The sequence below is a fragment of the Chiloscyllium plagiosum genome, unplaced genomic scaffold (assembly GCF_037043375.1).
Source record: "Chiloscyllium plagiosum isolate Xiang-an unplaced genomic scaffold, Cpla_swu_hap1 HiC_scaffold_5, whole genome shotgun sequence".
Lineage (NCBI taxonomy): Eukaryota > Metazoa > Chordata > Chondrichthyes > Orectolobiformes > Hemiscylliidae > Chiloscyllium > Chiloscyllium plagiosum.
Window position 1 is genome coordinate 38,310,524 of NW_028270143.1, and position 20,521 is coordinate 38,331,044.

General features: G+C 39.3%; 1 protein-coding gene across 3 annotated transcripts in view; it reads left to right on the plus strand.

The window, feature by feature from the left end:
* Positions 1 to 20,521, plus strand: part of dgkb (diacylglycerol kinase, beta) — a 794,652-nt gene that overhangs the window by 363,314 nt on the left and 410,817 nt on the right. For all 3 annotated transcript variants that reach the window (XM_087987111.1, XM_087987112.1, XM_087987113.1), the window contains exons 18-19: positions 1,371 to 1,460; positions 4,273 to 4,433. In XM_087987111.1, coding sequence (XP_087843237.1) covers positions 1,371 to 1,460; positions 4,273 to 4,433 — 251 coding nt within the window. The remainder of the gene's footprint in view (positions 1 to 1,370; positions 1,461 to 4,272; positions 4,434 to 20,521) is intronic.

A 20,521-nucleotide genomic window follows, 5' to 3' on the forward strand; every position in this document is an offset into this window, starting at 1 on the left:
CTTAAATAAACTGTTCCAAGTTGTCTTGGTGGTGATACAAGTAAAATAACAAAAGAAACAAACAAGAGATTACTAACACCATCATAATCCATTCAGACACAAGTACAGCAGTCAAACTTCATTTAGAAGCCCATCATAGAAAATGCCAGATGACCTGCAACAAGGAAAAGATTAAAATACAATAAAGTGTTTCTGCGTATTCATGTGTAAATAGGATTAATTCATTCTTTTAACAAAAAAACTGTAAGATGCAAATACAACTACTGACTATGAAATTAAGTTCTGCAATTCTCCCTCATGGCTCGGTAAGTTTATCATGGAGAGTAATTAAGCTATGTCGACCAGATAAGGTTTGATCTGTAGATCTGAGCGGACGTAACAGCAAGAGTACTACTGTTGGCCTTAGTCGGAATTAGTCGGACAATAATCCTGCCATGATCTCTATCCAGCAACCCTAACTGGAGAAACCTGTTTGTACATATCAGATAATATCTGAAAGACAGGCCCAGCCAAGCCATTTTTGTTTTTGTCTCAGAAACCTTGGGGAGCTGTTATGAGTCAGTCACCTGGTGCAGCAGGTCTGCACCTGTTTCCCTTCTGGTAAGGAGAAATCGATGATCCCTGAACAAAAATTGTCCCTCCTGTTAAATTTCATATAAGTTTTGATGTTAGAATTAGTCATCCCCTGAAACCCACCCGACACCAATTGCTTTGTATAAGTACTTGTAATAGTGCAAATGCATATATAAGATTATATCAATTATCACAAGTTAATTGAGGGCAGAACTTCTAATTCATCATTCACATCTAATTCAAACTGCTAAAATAACTGTGGTAATCAAGAGATGCAGAGAACAGTCTTTATTAATTCATCATTCATTTTATATTAATAACGCCTGCATTTTGTTTAGACACAGCTAGGTTTTATCCTTAGTCAGATAACCTTTCAAACTTCAAGATTTGCGACTAAAATATTATTCAGTTTGTATTCAGTAGTTGGATTGGATTAACTATTTTCCCCTTTAATGAGACAATATGAACCATCTTAAGCATGAACATTCAAGAGATTGCAAAACAGTTTTTGTGGGGATGAATCTGTATCTCCTTTCCACCAAGAATAATGGTGTACTATTGCAGATATTAAAACTTGCAAACATCAAACATAAATCAATAATGATTGCTTAATACTACTTCCAAACAGTAAAACGTTCCTCGGGGTAATCGGAAGTATACAAAGAGGACCTATGTTTTGTTTGGCTGGATAAAAAATATTTTCAGAGGATTTCTTAGTTTCACTTTTACAGAATGTTAAAAACTGTGACAAGGCACAGCTGTGTTCATGTTTTGTAAAATATTTGCTTGTTTCATAGACAAAGCAAATTTGCCTCAACATCCTCCAGTGGCAGTTCTTCCACTTGGAACTGGCAATGATTTGGCAAGGTGTCTTAGGTCAGGCGGAGGTAAGAAAGGAAATCTCACTTACAATATTTTCAACTGTTAATATGCATCTTGGTGCATTGTTTCCTCTAGGTTATGGGATTCTCTCAAGGTCAAATAAACTCATGCAAAAGATTGAAGGATTTTAGGTTTTTTTTGCAACCTAATTTAAAATAGTTTCCTCTCCTCAACAAATTCCCATGCCCCCTTTCTCCTCCTTGATCAAATTCATCACTACAATATGTTGAATTATTCATACCAGTTTGCCATCCATTGACAAACTTAAAAATCACACAACATCAAGTTATAATCCAACTGGTTTATTTGGAAGCACTAGCTTTCGGCGCACTGCTCCTTTATCAGGTGGTTGTGGAGTATAAGATTGTAAGACACAAAATTTATAACAGACGTTTACAGTGTGAGGTAACTGAAATTATATATTGAAAAAGACCTGGATTGTCTAAGTCTCTCATCTTTTAGAATGGCCATGTTCGTTTCAGTTTTTTACATAGAAAGCCCAGAACCTTTTAAAAAAGTTACATTCTTAAGTCCCTATTGTTAAAGTTCACTTAAGAATGTAACTTTAAAAAAAAAAGGTTCTGGGATTTACATATGAAAGAACTGAAACCAACATGGTCATCCTAAAAGATGAGAGGCTTAACAAACAATCCAGGTCTTTTTCAATATATAATTTCAGTTACATCACACTGTAAACTTTTGCTAGAAATTCTGAGTCTTACGATCTTATACTCCACAATCGCCTGATGAAGGAGCAGCACTCTGAAAACGAGTGCTTCTAAATAAACCTGTTGGACTATAACCTTGTGTTCTGTGATTTTTAATTTTGTACACCCCAGTCCAACACCATCACCACCAAATCATCCATTGACAAGGCTTTTAAAGTTGTCTGTCTTTTTTCAGGTGCAAGGACACTAAAATGCACCTTTGAAATTCTGATAGAGGATTTAGATTTTAATGTCACATTTACTGGAGTTCAGGGATACAGGAGTACAGTGAAAAGTGTACAAAGTTGGCATTCTCTGATGTAATCTTAGTATACAAAAAACAGGATTAAAAACAGGGGCAGAAAAAAAGAAACAATTAAAAAAAACAAATGTCCAAATCCCTCCCCGACTCTGCCATGAGACCTCATTGCCGGGAAAGCAAAGCCACAAAACGCATCCCTCAGTCTGTGAACACTCGGGTAACCTGGGTCCTCGCATACCACTGCAGGTGGGACACCAAACTGTTCTTCGCTGACATGAAATTCTGTAGTTTTTGTTGATGAAGTCATTTTTTTGTTATTTAAAAGCTAGTTACTCCTAGTTGGTGCACCAGACATTCTTAATAAAATTGCTTACCTTTTGGAATTCACTTTTGGTCTTCATGGCAGTGAAGATAGAGGAGCTGTAACTTTGCAGGATTATCGCTGCCAGTGTTGGGTGGAAGACCTTCCAGAAAGAAGTTTTGTGCTCCATTGAAGCACAAGTGGAGAAGGCAATGGGAAAGCACCTGAGACTTCCCTTTGCCCCCATCAAATATGGACAGTACAAACAAATCTTATGAAGACTACAGCGTGAATGGGGGTCAACACCACTTGCGACAGCACTTCACTAGGTCAGAATGTGCATGAACTGCAGGGGTCTTGCTAATATTGCTGCAGATGGGCAACATTGAAGGCTGGCTTAACCAGGAACTCAAAAACAAGGTGATTCAATGTCACTATATTCAGAAAGTTTGGAAGACTGTGACCACTTTACACTGCTTACCTTGCAACTTGCATGATAACAGTTTTTATATAATTAACAAATTTTAACTTGTTTTAGTAAAATTTTTCATAGTTAAAACTTGGATATATCAAAAAAAATGAATGCGAGAAAATGTTTTGGAATAATACGTAATTGAGCTTTTCTTTTACTAATTTACATTTCTGCATATATAGATAAACTTGAGGGGACACTTGAGCCATAATTTTGGAAAACTAATGCAATTTTCTGACTTTTACCTACATTGGAAGGTCCATCACTATATTTAACGGTGATTTTAAATGGTGCAGCCACATATAGCACACTTCACTTTGTCAAGAATGAACCAATGTTTTTCCAGTGTAATTGTCACATTGACCTGCAGGCTTTCCATGTTCACTGAACAGGTTGTCTGCTGCAGTTAGGACAGAATTCTTAAAAACTCATGTCAGCTCTGTAGTTCTTAGAATGGAAGCCTCTGAAATTGTTATCTAAGGCAACAGAGAAAATATGAAATACTTTGAGAAAGCCATTTTTGAAGTAAAAATGTAAGAATTTCTTCCTCTTAGTCTATTACCTTCAGTATTTTAAAAAAATATATCTTTTTCACCATCTGTTCTACTTAGAACAGTTAAATTGAGATAATAGAGGCAATAGTAATTGGGTGCACCCAGCATGAAACCCCACTTGCTGAGAGCACAAGCTGGTTAATCGTGGACTCATTTTCTATTAATTTCAAAGTCCCTTCCACCTTTTGCTTGCTGGATGCACTTGACCACAGAATTAGCTCTCAAGCATTAATGCAAAATGCAATTCCAGCATTAAGCTTAGTTACTGTGATTGAATGGTTTAATGATTTCTAAGGCTGAATTGTAGCACATTCTAGTTTATTTTAATCTGTTGACCAATGTATTGACAGCACTGCAGAATGTGAGATAGAATCAGTTATATTTAGATCTGAGAGAGGAACCTTGGAGTGTCTCTGGATATTAACTTTCAACCTTATGTTTTTCAATTGTATGATGTTATTGATTTGTCATCATCAAGCCTTTTCACCAATATGACCAATTTGTTTTTGTTCTACTGTAAGGTTACGAAGGGGAAAGTCTGATGAAGATAATTAAAGATATTGAGAACTGCTCAGTGGTCATGCTGGATAGATGGAAAATTGAGGTGATACCACATGACAAAGAGGAAAAAGGAGACCCTGTACCTTATACTATTATCAACAACTACTTTTCTATAGGAGTGGTAAGTTTATTTGAGTTATTACTACCTCAGTGGAGAATTTTTAAATGGGCTGGCAACTTGGTTTATTGCTGCTATAATTAGTTTGACACTAAGCCTGAACTTTCCAAATCGCTGAAGGCATTGCTGAGGGAGATGAGAGCCACCTTTTACTCTTCAAGCAGATGTTTGCCCTACCAGAATTGAAGACATATTTTAAAATTCAGGAGTTTGTTGCTTGTAAGCTCCACAAAACTTCATCTAGGAGATACTTGCTATTTCATAATGGTAAGATGGTGTCATTGTATTTTGTGAAGTTCCCTGTTGTTTTGTTTCAGCATTAATTCTCTTTCAACTTCTGAAGGTGTGTACTTCTTGTGAACTTTATTTTCTGTGAGCTTTTATATTTTCTATGAGCTCTTGATATTCTGTTGGGACTTTCATTCATACAAATCATGAAGACTATTTTCCAAAATTTGCTTCCAGCACAGGCTCTTGCATGCAAATGTTTTCTGAAGATTTTCACGATGAGAGTGGTACCTATTAAACTGTTTTACTCAAGGAAGAATGAGCTGTTTACGTCATCTGGAATAAACCTTAATGCCAATTAGCACATGCACTCTTTCCATCCAAAACTGTGATTGAAGGTAAATCGGACAATTCTTAGCCCAGCTTCAGTTTCAAGGTTTAGATAATAAATAAGCTAATATCTGAAACACCTCAGACTAAGCACTTTTAATCCATTGCCATCAACTAGATATTTGTTTACGTATCCAGCTGGATCTTGAGCTTGTGCTAAACACAGATTAATTCTACCATTAGTCTGTCTGAAGCAAGGATTCAGGTTCTTACTGAATTCATTGTTATTATTATTGTTAAGATTATAGTGTTATTATCAGTCACAGTACCAAAAAATATAATCAGTCCTTTGACTAAATATGTTTTGCAAATGGGGACTCCAATTTCTAGGCCTGGCTATATGCAGGATGAAAACCATGCTGTAATCCCAGATGTAAAAGGATCCAATTCAGTGAATCAAATTAATAAATCTTGTTTACTTACTAAAGGCAAAAGAGGAACTGTCTCAATTTCAGGCTGTGGCCTGTTCTCAGTGAGATTATCTGATCTGGGATTCCAACAATAGAATTATAATTAGCCTCAGACTCCAAGCAACCAATGATAAATTAACCATTGCCTTGTTTGTTCTGACCTTCATGTTTGTAGATGTTGGGTGACAATAGGAGCATACTTGTCTGAGATATTTTGTGAACAATTGGTTTATCAGCACCTACTCTCAAAGTTTGTTCATTGAATAATATATGACAAAATAAAGATTGATGAACATACATTTCACACTGTCCATTTTGAGGAAGACATCATTGTCATATGTTGATTTTAAGGACTTTATTCATTCACAGTGATCTAATATTGGCAGTTGACAATTTGTAAACAAAAAACTATAGTCTGTTAATTTACTGAGTTTGTTAAGGAGCAGCCGTCTAGCTATGATACATTAATTAATTAGGCAAAGAAAGGAAATATGTGACCCGTGATAGATGAGAATACTTCGCTGATCCTGAACCGATTCTGTGACAAGGAGCACCTGAGGTAGTGCACTCTTACGTCTCTGATATCATGCAGCTTTTCTAGGTAGTTTTTGGTGACCTTTGGTGACAGTTGTCTGTGTTCTTTATTTGAGCAGATAGCTCATTCAACATTATGAGCAATGGTGAGGATTCATCTTGCAACATTTTCATTCTCACTTCTGCTGCATTCAGTATTTGGGCGATCTCAAAATGTAGCAATCACTGAATGATATTGAATGGCTATGGTCCCCTTACTCACCTTTATCTGTGGATTAATTTGTCATTCTTTTTAATAGCACCTGCTGCTTATTTCCCCAAACAATGAACTTTGTAAGGTAAATCTAGTGTTATTGTTGTTGATGCTGGTTCATTGGATATTGTGACCTCACATTTTTATATGCTAGAATTTTAGAAAGTTAATTACTGTTGTAATAGCTGTAATACTGTTGCAAACAAAGTAGCCCGCTAACGGTAAATAGTAGGCAAATTTAATTTAAGGAACCCCAATCTTCAGCACATCACACTGTCCAAATTGTTTGCAAGAGATCAAATTAACTGTCCTTTGAAAATTGGTGACTGTTCATTATAGAATAAGAGGACACAGATTCAAGTACCAATGTTAATTCTAAAATAACATGCATCCACTGATATGGAATGCCATGATAAACCCTACAAAGATCAAATTATTCACCAATAAATGTGCAGGATAAATAGTGCTAAATTGCAAGTGCACTTAATCTTCCTGGATGTCACAGATGTTCTGCATCACAAACCTTGCTGGATCAGCAATTGCAGGTGTACCAGCATGCTATGATCTGGCAGTAGTTATAATCCATGCAATCAGTCAAACATCAGTGACAGAACTATTGCAGCACACTATTAAAAAAAAAACATTTTAATTCATTAATGCAAAGGAAGAACTGAATACTTCATTTCTTCTGAATGAGTGGAACCAAGATCTCAACTCTCTTTTGTGAACAAAGAAATGGAAGTTGAAGAGGAAATGGCTGACCTACTGGGTCAGCATCAATTCAAAATTAAGAATAGAGATGGTTACGTCTTTCGGGGATACTGCTGCTCAGTCTATAAAGATAATTGAAGCTCTGGAAGAGAAAGAAATGAAGCAAGAGGAGCTATGTTCTCTATTACCAATCTAGCAAAAGATTGTCAGTTTATAGGAGTTCTGTAGCATCTCGCTGGTAAACTATATCAAGCTCAACAGGAGCAGCTACAGAAGCATTGGTGTCAGTCCAAAACATTGCTTGAGAAAATTACAGATCTACTAAAACAGCTGGAGATGTGTAGTATTTACAGGAAACTGTAAATCATTCATGAGACAATCCTATCAAAAGTAACTGCCAGCACTTATGCTTTACTGAAAGAATTCAAATGGAACATAGAGGAAAACAACCAACCAGTGAAGCAAAAAAATAAAAGATACGGATTGCAAAAAAAAACAAAAAGGAAAAAGGTTGAAGTTGACGTCAAAAGCAGGTTATGAAGGAGAAAATATACTTAATTAGCAGAAAGCTAAAATATTGATAAGGTTTGGAGAATATAGGGCTGAAAATGAAATGCCTCAAAATAAGCTGGCAGGTCTTAAAGAACAAAATGTCAAATGTCAATGAGATTTGGGCCATTTAAAATAGCTTGAGAACAAAATGAGCCAGTAGTAAATCTGGAAAAAACTTGGCAGGAGTGCATCAGGGTATATAAATTCTGGAGCATCAATTACATCCCTTGAAAGAAAAACTGGGCAGCACAAACAGGAATGACAGACATTATCACTGACTGTGAGAGATCAACTGTAACTCCAAACATGCCACCTTACAAGGTCTGTGCTTTTAGCAAATATGTTTTTGGCATTCATAGTCTCATGAATTAAACCTCCTTTTGTAAAGAGGGGATATTATATCTGTATGACAATGTTGCAACTCTGCATGGCACTTAGTCTGATTCTGGTATGCACACTTCACAAACACATATCAGTTGGTTTACTGTAATATTTGCTTCACAACTTGTAATGTCTGTTACTGAATTGAACAGATTAATATTTGTAGTTGATCACAAATGGATAAGAGATTGATAATGAGACCATTATTGTTAACTTGACAGAGAAATGCAAAGAACTAAGAACAAAATGCATTTGATAATTATACACAAGGAAATATGCATAAATATATCTATCTGAATCAAAATGTTTATTCAGTCATGCTTTACATCAATGCTTTGAAATTTGGACCCACTTTCTTATGTTCACAGTGCTTGATGTGCTGATTATTTCCAGTATTTTGGTTTGAATGGGGGTGATGCTTGTGGTGCAGTGATAGTCTCCCTACCTCTCCTAGGAGGCTCAGTTCAAGTCCCACCTGCTCCAGTGATGTGTAATAACATCTCTGAACAAGCTGAATAGAAAATATCTATACTTTCTATGAAGTCTTGCAAGATCCTCCTGTTATCCTTCCTCAAAGTATAAGAATACAGTGACAAACTGTTCGAATATTTGTTTGTTCATCTTGAGAACTGTCTGCCTGTCTTTTTCAGCATTTTGTTCTTATTTCAAACTTGTAGTATCTGTGGTATATGTTATTTTTATTAATTATACTCATTACTTTTTCAATCTGAATTAAAACAGATGTTTTCCTAAAGAAAGTTGAAGTCGAATCTATCTTGTTTATTCTGTAATCCAGATCAAGTTTCAAATTATAAAGATAACTTTATAAAACACCCTCTATATGAAGAAAAGAATTAAATGTTTATCTGAAGTTCATGGTGGTGAGAGTGATAACTGGTAAATTGTCTTACTGAGAAAATAGTTTTCTGTTCATGTTATTTGGAGTAATTCTTAATACCAATCAGAGCACAGTGTCGAACTCATGCCATTTTAAAGCTTGGCTTTACTTTAAGACCATAAGACCATAAGACATAGGAGTGGAAGTAAGGCCATTCGGCCCATCGAGTCCACTCCACCATTTAATCATGGTTGATGGGCATTTCAACTCCATTTACCCGCATACTCCCCATAGCCCTTAATTCCTTGTGACATCAAGAATTTATCAATCTCTGCCTTGAAGACATTTAGCGTCCCGGCCTCCACTGCACTCCGCGGCAATGAATTCCACAGGCCAACCACTCTCTGGCTGAAGAAATGTCTCCGCATTTCTGTTCTGAATTGACCCCCTCTAATTTTAAGGCTGTGCCCACGGGTCCTAGTCTCCCCGCCTAATGGAAACAATTTCTTAGCGTCCAGCCTTTCCACGCCATGTATTATCTTGTAAGTTTCTATTAGATCTCCCCTTAACCTTCTAAACTCCAATGAGTACAATCCCAGGATCCTCAGCCGTTCCTCGTATGTTAGACCTACCATTTCCAGGGATCATCCATGTGAATCCACGCTCCAGTGCCAGTATGTCCCTCCTGAGGGGCCCATAACTGGACACAGTACTCCAAATGGGGTCTAACTAGAGCTTTATAAAGTCTCAGTAGCACATCGCTGCTTTTATATTCCAACCCTCTTGAGATAAATGACAACATTGCATTCGCTTTCTTAATCACGGACTCAACCTGCATGTTTACCTTTAGAGAATCCTTGACTAGCACTCCCAGATCCCTTTGTACTTTGGCTTTATGAATTTTCTCACCGTTTAGAAAGTAGTCCATGCTTGTATTCTTTTTTCCAAAGTGCAAGACCTCGCATTTGCTCACATTGAACTTCATCAGCCATTTCCTGGACCACTCTCCCAAACTGTCTAGATCCTTCTGCAGCCTCCCCACTTCCTCGGTACTACCTGCCTGTCCACCTATCTTCGTATCATCGGCAAACTTCGCTAGAATGCCCCCAGTCCCTTCATCCAGATCATTAATATATAATTAATCTTTTAAAAGGAGAGAATTGATAATGCCATCCTTTAGTGAACAGACTTGACATATGCTAGAAAGTAAGGCTTGAGTGTAGATCAACCATATGGTTAGCAAACTGATCAGTGCTGAGTTGGCTGGTCTTGGGAAATGTTGCTGGGGGCACAGTTGTTAGGCTTGTTGCTTTTTGAGAGGCAGGGAAGATCTGTTTGAGTTCCGGATTCCTATCAAATGGTTCTGCAAAGAAAATTTAGACGGATCCTAAGTAAAGATGTGATTCAGTCTGCTTGGGCTGGTTACCTATTCAATAGGCATCCAACATTTAGCCTGCAAAATTCAGCTCAGAAATGCCTGTAGTTTCAGTGCTTTAGGTTCCGATTTGGTGTTGTTGAACTCATGGCCTTTCACTTGGCACACACTAGGTGCCTTTTTTAAAAGTCAGTAGTCTAGTATTAAGACTAGTGCTGAAAGCATACAATAGCAGATCATTGTACCATCATCTATACTGCTAATTTGACACTAATGGTGCCATTTTCAACCGTACCATTGCCGATAATACCCTCTCTTAAGCACAAGCACTGAAACGTGTTGTCAACAACAAGAAGTACCTCTCATCAGTGCTATTTGAAGAGGTTATCAACCACTCAAATAGCTCAATAATTTCTACTGGTTTATTTGAGATTCAGAAGAGCTTAGTGATATGCAGAGTTGCTTAAATTTTCTGCACCTGAGTGGCCCTGTACATAGAGAAGGCTTTAGCTCTTGTCTGAGAGTTCTGGGCAAAGCACTTGCTCTCAGTGTGCTTTCTGTAATTTCTGTCCCAGAACAGAAGACAATCCATCCATAGAAGCAAAAGGAGAAGTTTACGAAGGACTCTTGGCGGGAGGCCGTGTCCATCCAGAGTCTTTAGGAGAGATTGCTCTTACACTTTCTGGCTGAGGTTGAGGTGAGATTTTTATTTTGCAAAGGAAACGGACAGCATGTATATAATGAGAGCCATAAACTCCACAGAACACCATGAAACAAATTTTCATCATGCTCAAACAATAGTTCCACAGCTTAGACCACTCTGGATGAACCCTGTAGTACTTGATGGCATGTTTGTCAAAATTAGTCATTGACTAGTATCCTGGACAGCTTCAATATTGTGAGGGCACGGCTTATGCCTTAAGTTAAATAGTGAGGAGCTGAGAAGGAAGGGAAAGGGAGGAGGGAACCAATAAATCCCTTTTCCAGCATGGCTGACTCTGACCACCCAGTCAATGTAGCTCTGTTGAGTACCTCTCAAATCCCCAATTCTGCAAGAATTGCACTCCACCTCACTGTCACTGACTGTTACAACATGCTCTTGATTTGCAATGTTGCAATAAAAGCTACCACAATGTAACAATTCTAAAACAACTTTACCAAACAGGCCAACCAATATTCCATATAAACATCAATTGATCACTCTTGTGCATTCCCTTACAGTCATTCTGGTAGACCCTACTAATCCTTGTATTGCTTAGTGCTGTCCTAATCCAGTTGTTGCACCATGGCTGATGGAAGGCTGCTTATTTTTAGTGGTACAGGTTGCGCACAGACCAGCCTGGAGTGGTTGTGGCTTTAAAAGATCCAATAGCAGTTAACCTGGACAATAGCAGTCTCAGTTGGCTGGGTGATGAGGGTGGAGTAGCAGTTGTGGGACGATGAATGCCGTCATCCTCAGAGAGATCAGCAAATGATGGAAGCTCTATGTTAACATGCACTGCCAGTATCTAAGATGGTGAATGTGAGGTGAAAGGTGAGCATTTCTTTATTATTACTGCCCTACGCATTGTAAAACAAAATGCAATGCACTGCTGCACCAGAGTCTTGACTTTATTTTTGCAGTGGGTAGTTTCATTTGGGAAATATCTCAGCTTGTCACTACCATCTTACAGCAATAGCTCATGAAGATCTTCCATCCGGAGACAGGGGTGGATGGAATCGGACTGACCATCCCTGGAAGGATAGCACAGGTGCAGGAGCAGCATGTTTAAATGGCCAGTCTCGTTCTCTCGGGTTTTGTCCCAGCTGTGTTAAGATTTTAAGGAAATCTGTTACAAATTACATTTTGTTTTAGAAAAGCTTCCATTCAAACTTTTAATATTTTAACTCCTTAATCTCTCAACTATACGTGACGCTGGCAGTTAGTTGCTGTTATCTGAGGTTATATGTAAATATGTCCTATGAGAGATAGGGGATCACATTGTATTGTGATGTGCCTATTGTAGAAAGCTGACAATGTTTACAAATTGAAAGGTGAGGTATTGAGCAGTGCTAACTGGATAAAGATGACGAGAGGCAGTTAAAGCTTAATACGACCTGTGCTTGTTGGAAATTTTTGGTAAATGAATGATGGGGTGAGGTGTGGGGGGGAGGGGAGGCAATGAATGGAGCTGCCAGTGATGTTAATACTTTATTTGTCAGAATATTACATTTAAAGATGCTTCACCAACCTGAAATCACACTTTATTTCCTGCATTGTATCCCAGATATTGGGGCTTGACTGTATGGATTAACAGTGTTGGTTTTCTGTGGCAACTGCCTTCTCAGGGTCTCGTGGAGGCTGGCTGGCTCATTGTCAAGACAACATATTTAGCTTTACCTGGTAACTTCCATCTGTAAGGCCTCAAGGACTGCACTAGAACACTTTTTGCGGCATGCTGTCATTTGGTTTGCCATTGTGTACACACATTCCGTTCAAAAAGGCTCTTTAGTAATCACTTACAGTTCCTGCTGCAGTCAGATGGACAGTGCAGGCTAGCTTTGAGTGGTAAATTTTATTGACCTTTTTTTTCCTAATCAACCTGTTGAGAAATGTTATGGCATATCTCTGGACAGTTGAGATTTGAACCCAAGTCTCGCAATTCAGAGATAGTGACACTGCCACTGCACCCCAAGAAGGTGCCTACTTTTAAGTGGGTCATGCCAATTTTCCTCATCTCAATGTCTCAACTTTTATGTGAAAAATTGAGGACATGTTACTGCAAGCTGTCCACTTACCTTGGTAATGTAGCATTAAGTGGAATTTCTAGGGAAGAAAGGGGAGAGAGGAAGGCAAAATTTGAGGTAAATATAACACACAGTTGGATAAGTGCTTGTGAATTTTTTTTTGTATATTTCTGCATAGTCTGTAGTATTTTATGTTCTTGTGGGTCTGTTGCTTCTTTGTGATGTGTTAATTAATTTCAGGTCAACTTCATAAATTGAAAGTCAACCAACCACTGATCTCTGTGCACTTGGTCAGATTTAACATTGGAGTTGGCAGTGCACTATTATGTTAGAATTAAAATGATTTTCAAACAGTGTTCTGATTAAATGCCTGATATTCAAGCTCAGAATGCTTAGAAGTCTTAGAATATGAAAGCTGCAAATTACTGTATTTTAGGTATATTTACTTTGGTATGAAGGGCTTATCACTATGATAGTTTATATTTGATGACGAGAGAAATATTAAGCTTGTAAAATATTTATAACAGTCTTAGCAGAATCAGGTGACCTCTCAATCCTTTTTCACTGCAATTTGGATTTTTCTTTGGGATTTATGGCAATTTCTGAGTTTGTATGGACTGAAGGACCTTTGGGCTAGATTTTTGTCTCCTACTAAAGATTTGAATTAGTCACAAAATGTTGAACATAGGGCTTTTGGCTGGAGAACCAATTTTCCTCAGCCTTCTTGACTCCATGCCATTTTTAGGTAGCTTTTTCGTAAAGTCTTAGGTGCAAAACATATCTGTACTTCCTCTGAGGTTGGGTCCTTCATTATGTGAAGCATAAGATAATTGTATTTCCTCCAATGTGTGATTTTTGTCTGTTAATGTGTGTTTTGGATGCTCTGAAAAAAATCTCAGTCAAACATTCCTGACCAATATGGGAAGCTAGCTGAGGAATTGGGAACTTTCTGAAAATAAGTGTAAAATGTTTTGATGACTTCAAGTGCCTGTTTGAATCCCTGTTAGATTCCGTACTGTGGTGTAGATGTGTTTTAATGCAATAATTTATTATGAGGATCTGTCCTGCAAAGGTAATTTCATTTACACAACAATGGTCAATTTTGATTTAGAGCTGCTAGTGTTGGACTGGGGTGCACAAAGTTAAAAATCACACAACACCAGCTTTCAGAGAACTGCTCCTTCATCAGGTGTTTGTGGAGTATAAGATTGTAGGACACAGAACTTTTGCTATAAATTCTGTGTTATACGATCTTATACTCCACAACCACCTGATGAAGGAGCAGTTCTCTGAAAGCTAGTCCTTCCAAATAAACATATTGGACTGTAACCTGGTGTTGTGTGATTTTTAACCATGGTCAATTTTAGTCATGCATTGCAATACCTTTTCCATTGGTGAAAGTGCAAAAATGCAGTAAAAATGAAAAAGAATAAAATGACCTCTCAACCGCTAATATCATATTTTGTATAGTGGATTAAATTGATTACCTACTCCAGACATTAATAAAACCCTTCTTTTGAATGTTGGAAATATATATTGCTTCTTCTCTTTGATTGACAAGCATTGAGGCATTGTGCTTTGAAATCAAAGGGTATATAATTCAATTATATTCTGTACTTTTCAAGCCAAATATCTGGAAGCTTTAGTTATGGTAGTTATTGCATGTGAAAAATGTTTGGCTGCATTTCGAAAGCTATCAGTGGCCAGTTGATTCAAAAATAGTCAAAGTATTGAAGAGTGTCTAATAACAGTATATGTCTCAGGTGTGATTTCCTGATTGATTGTTAGTCTAACAGTCATAAAATAGTTGAAAATCATCAAACACCAGGTTATAGTCCAACAGGTTTAATTGGAAGCACACTAGGTTTTGGAGTGTCATTCCTTCATCAGGTGGTAGTGGAGGGCTCAATCCTAACACACAGAATTTATAGCAAAAATTTAGTGTGATATAACTGAAATTATACATTGAAAAATTGATTGTCTGTGAAGTCTTTCATCTGTTAGAATACTGTGATAGTTTCACTTCTTTCATGTGTGAATCACAAAACCTTTTTTAAAAAAAGTTGCATTCTCAGGTTAGCTGTGAACAATGGTGTTAGCTAGACAATATGTTGAAGGTGTTAGCCCCCTGTGTTCTCTATCTATGCCATGATGTTTAGATTGATTCTAATCTAAAAGGTGAGATAACAGAGTTTTACATGAATTCATGCAGTTTTTGAGCAAAGTACAATGTAACCCTGCAAGTACAAATTCATCCCACAAAATATATGTGTGCATGTGGGTCTTTGTGAGTGTGTGTGTGTATGTGTGTGTGTGTCTGGGTTGAGGGTAAAAGTGTGAGAAAGTGCGTGTGTGTGTTGTGAGTGCAGAGTGTCTTATGTCTGTAAGGGTGTGTGTGGGTGTCTGTGTGCGCGTCTGTGTATGTGTGTATAGGAGTGCCTGTGTGTGTGTGAGAGAGTGTGTGTGTGTGTGTAGGAGTATCAGTGAGTGTGTATAGTGCAATGGTGGTCACCTGTAATGTGACATGAACCCAAGGTCCCGGTTGAGGCCCTCCCTATGGATCCCGAACTTAGCTATCAGACTCTGCTCGGCCACTTTTCGCACACTTCAACCCCAGGGCATCAATGTGGATTTCAACAGTTTCCTCATTTCCCCTTCCCCCACCTCATCCTAGTTTCTAACCTCCAGCAACACGATCCCCTGACGTGTCCGGACTTGTCCGACCTGCCTAGCTCCTTTTCCACCTATCCACTCCACCCTCTCCTCCCTGACCTATCACCTTCATCTCCTTCCCCACTGACCTATTGTACTCTATGCTACTCTATCCCCACCCCCACCCTCCTCTAGCTTATCTCTCCACGCTTCAGTCTCTCTGCCTTTATTCCTGATGAAGGGCTTTTGCCCGAAACGTCGATTTTGCCTGTCCTCGGATGCTGCCTGAATTGCTGTGCTCTTCCAGCACCACTGATCCAGAATCTGGTTTCCAGCATCTGCAGTCATTGTTTTTACCACTTTTCGCTGCTGCCTATCCAGAAGTCCGCCTTGGACGATGGTCACCCGAAGGTCCGAGGTTGAATGTCCTGGGCCACTGAAGTGTTCCCCAACTGGGAGGGAACCCTCCTGTCTGTTGATTGTTGTGCGGTGCCCATACATCCGTTGCTCGGTTTCCCCAATGTACCATGCCTCAGGGCATCCTTGCCTGCAACGTATAAGATAGACAATGTTGGCTGAGTCACATGAGTACCTGCCATGTACAAGGTGGGAGGTGTCCCCACGCGTAATGGTGGTATCTATGTCCACACTCTGATATGTCTTGCAGTGCCTACCATGACAGGGTTGTATGGAGTTGTCCTGAGAGCCGGTCATCTTGCTACGAACAACGATCTGTTTGAGGTTTGGTGGTTGTTTAAAGGCAAGTAGTGGAGGTGTGGGGAAGGTCTTTGTGAGGTGTTCATCCTCATTGATAATGTGTTGCAGGTCACGAAGAACATGGCGTAATTCTTCAGCTCCTGGGAAATACTGAACAACGAAGGGTACCCTGTCGGTTGCAGCACTTGTCTGTCTCCTGAGGAGGTCATTACGGTTCCTTGCTGTGGCATATCGGAACTGGCAGTCGATGAGTTGGGCATTGTACCCCGTTTTTGTGAGGGCATCCCTGAGTACTTCCGGGTGTCTGTCGCGTTTCTCCTCATCTGAGCAGATCCAGTGTATGCGTAGGACTTGTCCATAGGGGATGGCTGTTTTAATATGTTTTGGGTGGAAACTGAAGAAGTGTAGCATTGTGAGGTTGTCTGTGGGTGTGGTGTTGAGGTGTCCATCCTTGATGGAGATGCATGTGTCCAAAAATGAGACAGATGGTCGAGAGTAGTCCATGGTGAGTTTGATGGTGGGATGAAACTTGTTGATGTCACTGTGTAGTTTTATCAGTGACTCCTCGCCATGGGTCCAGAGGAAGAAAATGTCGTCAATGTACCTGGTGTATAATGTTGGTTGGAGATCTTGCATAGAGAAGAAGTCTTGTTCGAATCTGTGCATAAAAATGTTGGCATATTGGGGTACAAATTTGGCTGTTCCATGTGTCTGGATGAAGAACTGGTTGTCAAAGGCGAAGACGTTATGATCAAGGATAAAGCGGATGAGTTGTAGGATGGTGTTTGGAGATTGCCAATCACTGTTAGTGTGTTTGAATTAATAAATATATGAAACTGTGAAAGATTCAGAATGTGAATGTACTTACTAGAGAAGGTGCAAAACTTGACCTACTCTACGGAAATAAGGCAGGGCAAGTGACTGAGATTCTGGATCAGTGGTGCTGGAAGAGCACAGCAATTCAGGCAGCATCCGAGGACAGGCAAAATCGACGTTTCGGGCAAAAGCCCTTCATCAGTGACTGAGATGTCAGTGGGGGAGCACTTTGGGACCAGCGACCATAATTCTATTAATTTTAAAATAGTGATAGAAAAGGATCGACCGAATCTAAAAGTTGAAGTTTTAAATTGGAGAAAGGCCAATTTTGATGGTATTATGCAAGAACTTTCAAAAGCTGATTGGGTGCAGATGTTTGCAGGTAAAGGGAAGGCTAGAAAATGGGAAGCCTTCAGAAATGAGATAATGGGAGTCCAGAGAAAGTATATTCTTGTTAGGGTGAAAGGAAAGGCTGGTAGGTATAGGTAATGCTGGATGACTAGAGAAATTGAGGATTTGGTTAAGAAATAGAAGGAAGCATATGTCAGGTATAGACAGGATAGATTAAGTGAATCCTCAGAGTATAAAGACAATAGGAGCATACTTAAGATAGAAATCAGAAGGGTAAAAAGGGCTTTGGAAAATGGAGTTAAGGAGAATCCAAAGGGTATTTAACAAATATATTAAGGGCAAAAGGGTAACTAGGGAGAGAATAGGACCCCTCAAAGATCAGCAAGGCAGCCTTTGTGTAGAGCCGCAGGAGATGGGGCAGATACTAAATGAGTATTTTGCATCAATATTTACTGTGGAAAAGGACATGGAAGATATAGATTGTAGGGAAATAGATGGTGATATCTTAATAAATGTCCATATTACAGAGGAGGAAGTGCTGGATGTCTTGAGATGGATAAATCCCTGGGACCTGATCAGGTGTACCTGAGAACTCTGTGGGAAGCTAGAGAAGTGATTGCTGGGCCTCTTGCTGAGATATTTGTATCACCGATAGTCACAGGTGAGGTGCTGGAAGACTGGAGGTTGGCTAACGTGGTGCCACTGTTTAAGAAGGGTGGTAAGGACAGGCAAGGGAACTATAGACCAGCGAGCCTGACGTCAGTGGTGGGCAAGTTGTTGGAGGGAATCCTGAGGGACAGGATGTACATGTATTTGGAAAGGCAAGGACTGATTAGGGATAGTCAGCATGGCTTTGTGGGTGGGAAATCATGTCTCACAAACTTGATTGAGTATTTTTGAAGAAGTAACAAACAGGATTGATGAAGGCAGAGTGGTAGATGTGATCAATAAGGACCTCAGTAAGGCATTTGCCAAGGTTCCCCATGGGAGACTGGTTAGCAAGGTTCGATCTCATGGAAAACAGGGAGAATCACCATTTGGATACAGAACTGGCTCAAAGGTAGAAGACAGAGGGTGGTGGTGGAGGGTTGTTTTTCAAACTGGAGGCCTCTGACCAGCGGAGTCCACAAGGATCGGTGCTGGGTCCATTACATTTTAATCCTTTATATAAGTGATTTGGATGTGAACATAAGAGGTATAGTTAGTTTCCTGATGATACCAAAATTGGAGGTGTAGTGGACAGTGAAGAGGGTTACCTTAGATTACAATGGGGCCTTCACCAGATGGGCCAATGGGCTGAGAAGTGGCAGATGGAGTTTAATTTTGATAAATATGAGGTGCCGCATTTTGGGAAAACAAATCTTAGCAGGACTTCTACACTTAATGGTCAGGTTCTAGGGAGTGTTGCTGAACAAAGAGACCTTGGAATACAGATTTATAGCTCCTTGAAAGTGGAGTCACAGGTAGATAGGATAGTGAAGAAGGTTTTTGGTATGCTTTCCTTTATTCGTCAGTGTATCGAGTACAGGATTGGGAGGTGATGTTGTGGCTGTACAGAACATTGGTTAGGCTACTGTTGGAATACTGTTGGAATACTTCTTATTGGAAAGATGTTGTGAAACTTGAAAGGGTTCAGAAAGGTTTACAAGGATGTTGCCAGGGTTGGAGGATTTGAGCTATAGGGAGAGGTTGAATAAGCTCGGGCTGTTTTCCCTGGAGTGTCGGAGGCTGAGGGTTGACTGTTTAGTGGTTTATAAAATCATGAGGGGCAAGGATAGGATAAATAGACAAAGTCTTTTTCCTGGGGTGGTGAGGTGCCAGAACTAGAGGGCATAGCTTTAGGGTGAGAGGGGAAAGATATTAAAGAGACCTGGGGGCAACGTTTTCACTTAGAGGATGGTATGTGTATGGAATGAGCTGCAAGAGGAAGTGGTGGGAGTCTAGTACAATTGCAACATTTAAAAGGTATCTGGATGGGTATATGAATAGGAAGAGTTTAGAGGGATATGGGCCAGGTGCTGGCAAGTGGGACTAGATTGGATTGGGATATCTGGTCGGCGTGGACGAGTTGGACCGAAGGGTCTGTTTCCGTGCTGTACATCTCTATGACTCTATTTTAATAAACATTGAAAAACAAATTTTTCCATTGCAATTGCATGGTTCCTGAAGACTGTATGAAATACATACTGGGAGTTTGACTTTAAAGGATAAATAAGAGGCATAGTGTTGACATGTCATTACATTTAAGATGATGGGCCTCGTGTGTGGGACTAATATAGGTAGTAGTATATTTTTAGTGGTAAAGACTTGTTGGACTGAATGTTCTCTTCAGTACTGCATGATTCTATAGGGAGGATCTGATTGGGCATGAGGTGGCATTGGAATGGGTATCAAATGAGCTGACATTTGAGGGCATAGAGTGGCATGGGGTGGGCTGTGTGCGTGTGGAGTGCATTAGTCGGTGGGAGGATGTGTTCAGGAGTGAGATTTCCTTTCTTAATGCTCTGTCTGAAAGTAGATCCCAACACAATGACCTTTACCACATGTAGGGTCAGGATGCAGATCCCAAATCTGCCCCAACCACAAAAATGATCTTCCCTCACTCCCAAAAGCCACATCATGCAGCATGGATACAGACCCTTCAGCGCAACGTGTGCATGCTATGTGTCTGTACTGCTGTGATAACATAGAATTTACATACATGTTGTTGCCTGGAGCTGTGGACAATGATTGTAGATGTTCTAATTTTTTTTCAATTTCATGGGATGTTCAGGAATCTCTCTTCTTACAACCTACACTTGTTGTAACTTGGAAGGATTAACTGGTGATTATGTAATCTCGTTGGCAATGTTATGAACACAGCTTCATTGGTCATCAAGTACTGGAGGTAATAACGAAGTCAGCACTTCTGGTTCAGTTTCAGAGATGCTACTGATTCTGTCTACTTGGATAATTCTATTGTGTATCATATGCATAAAACCTTGTGATTTGAGTGACATCCAGTAAATTTAGCATCATCAAAGATTATCTGAGTTTATAGGATTGAGCATACAATTTATTTATGTCTAGTAGTCATCATTTGGTTGTGCAAAACTTGAATATTTCTGAACATACGTTTTGTAGAAAAATCTAGGTTGAAAAGTTAGTTTCAGCTGT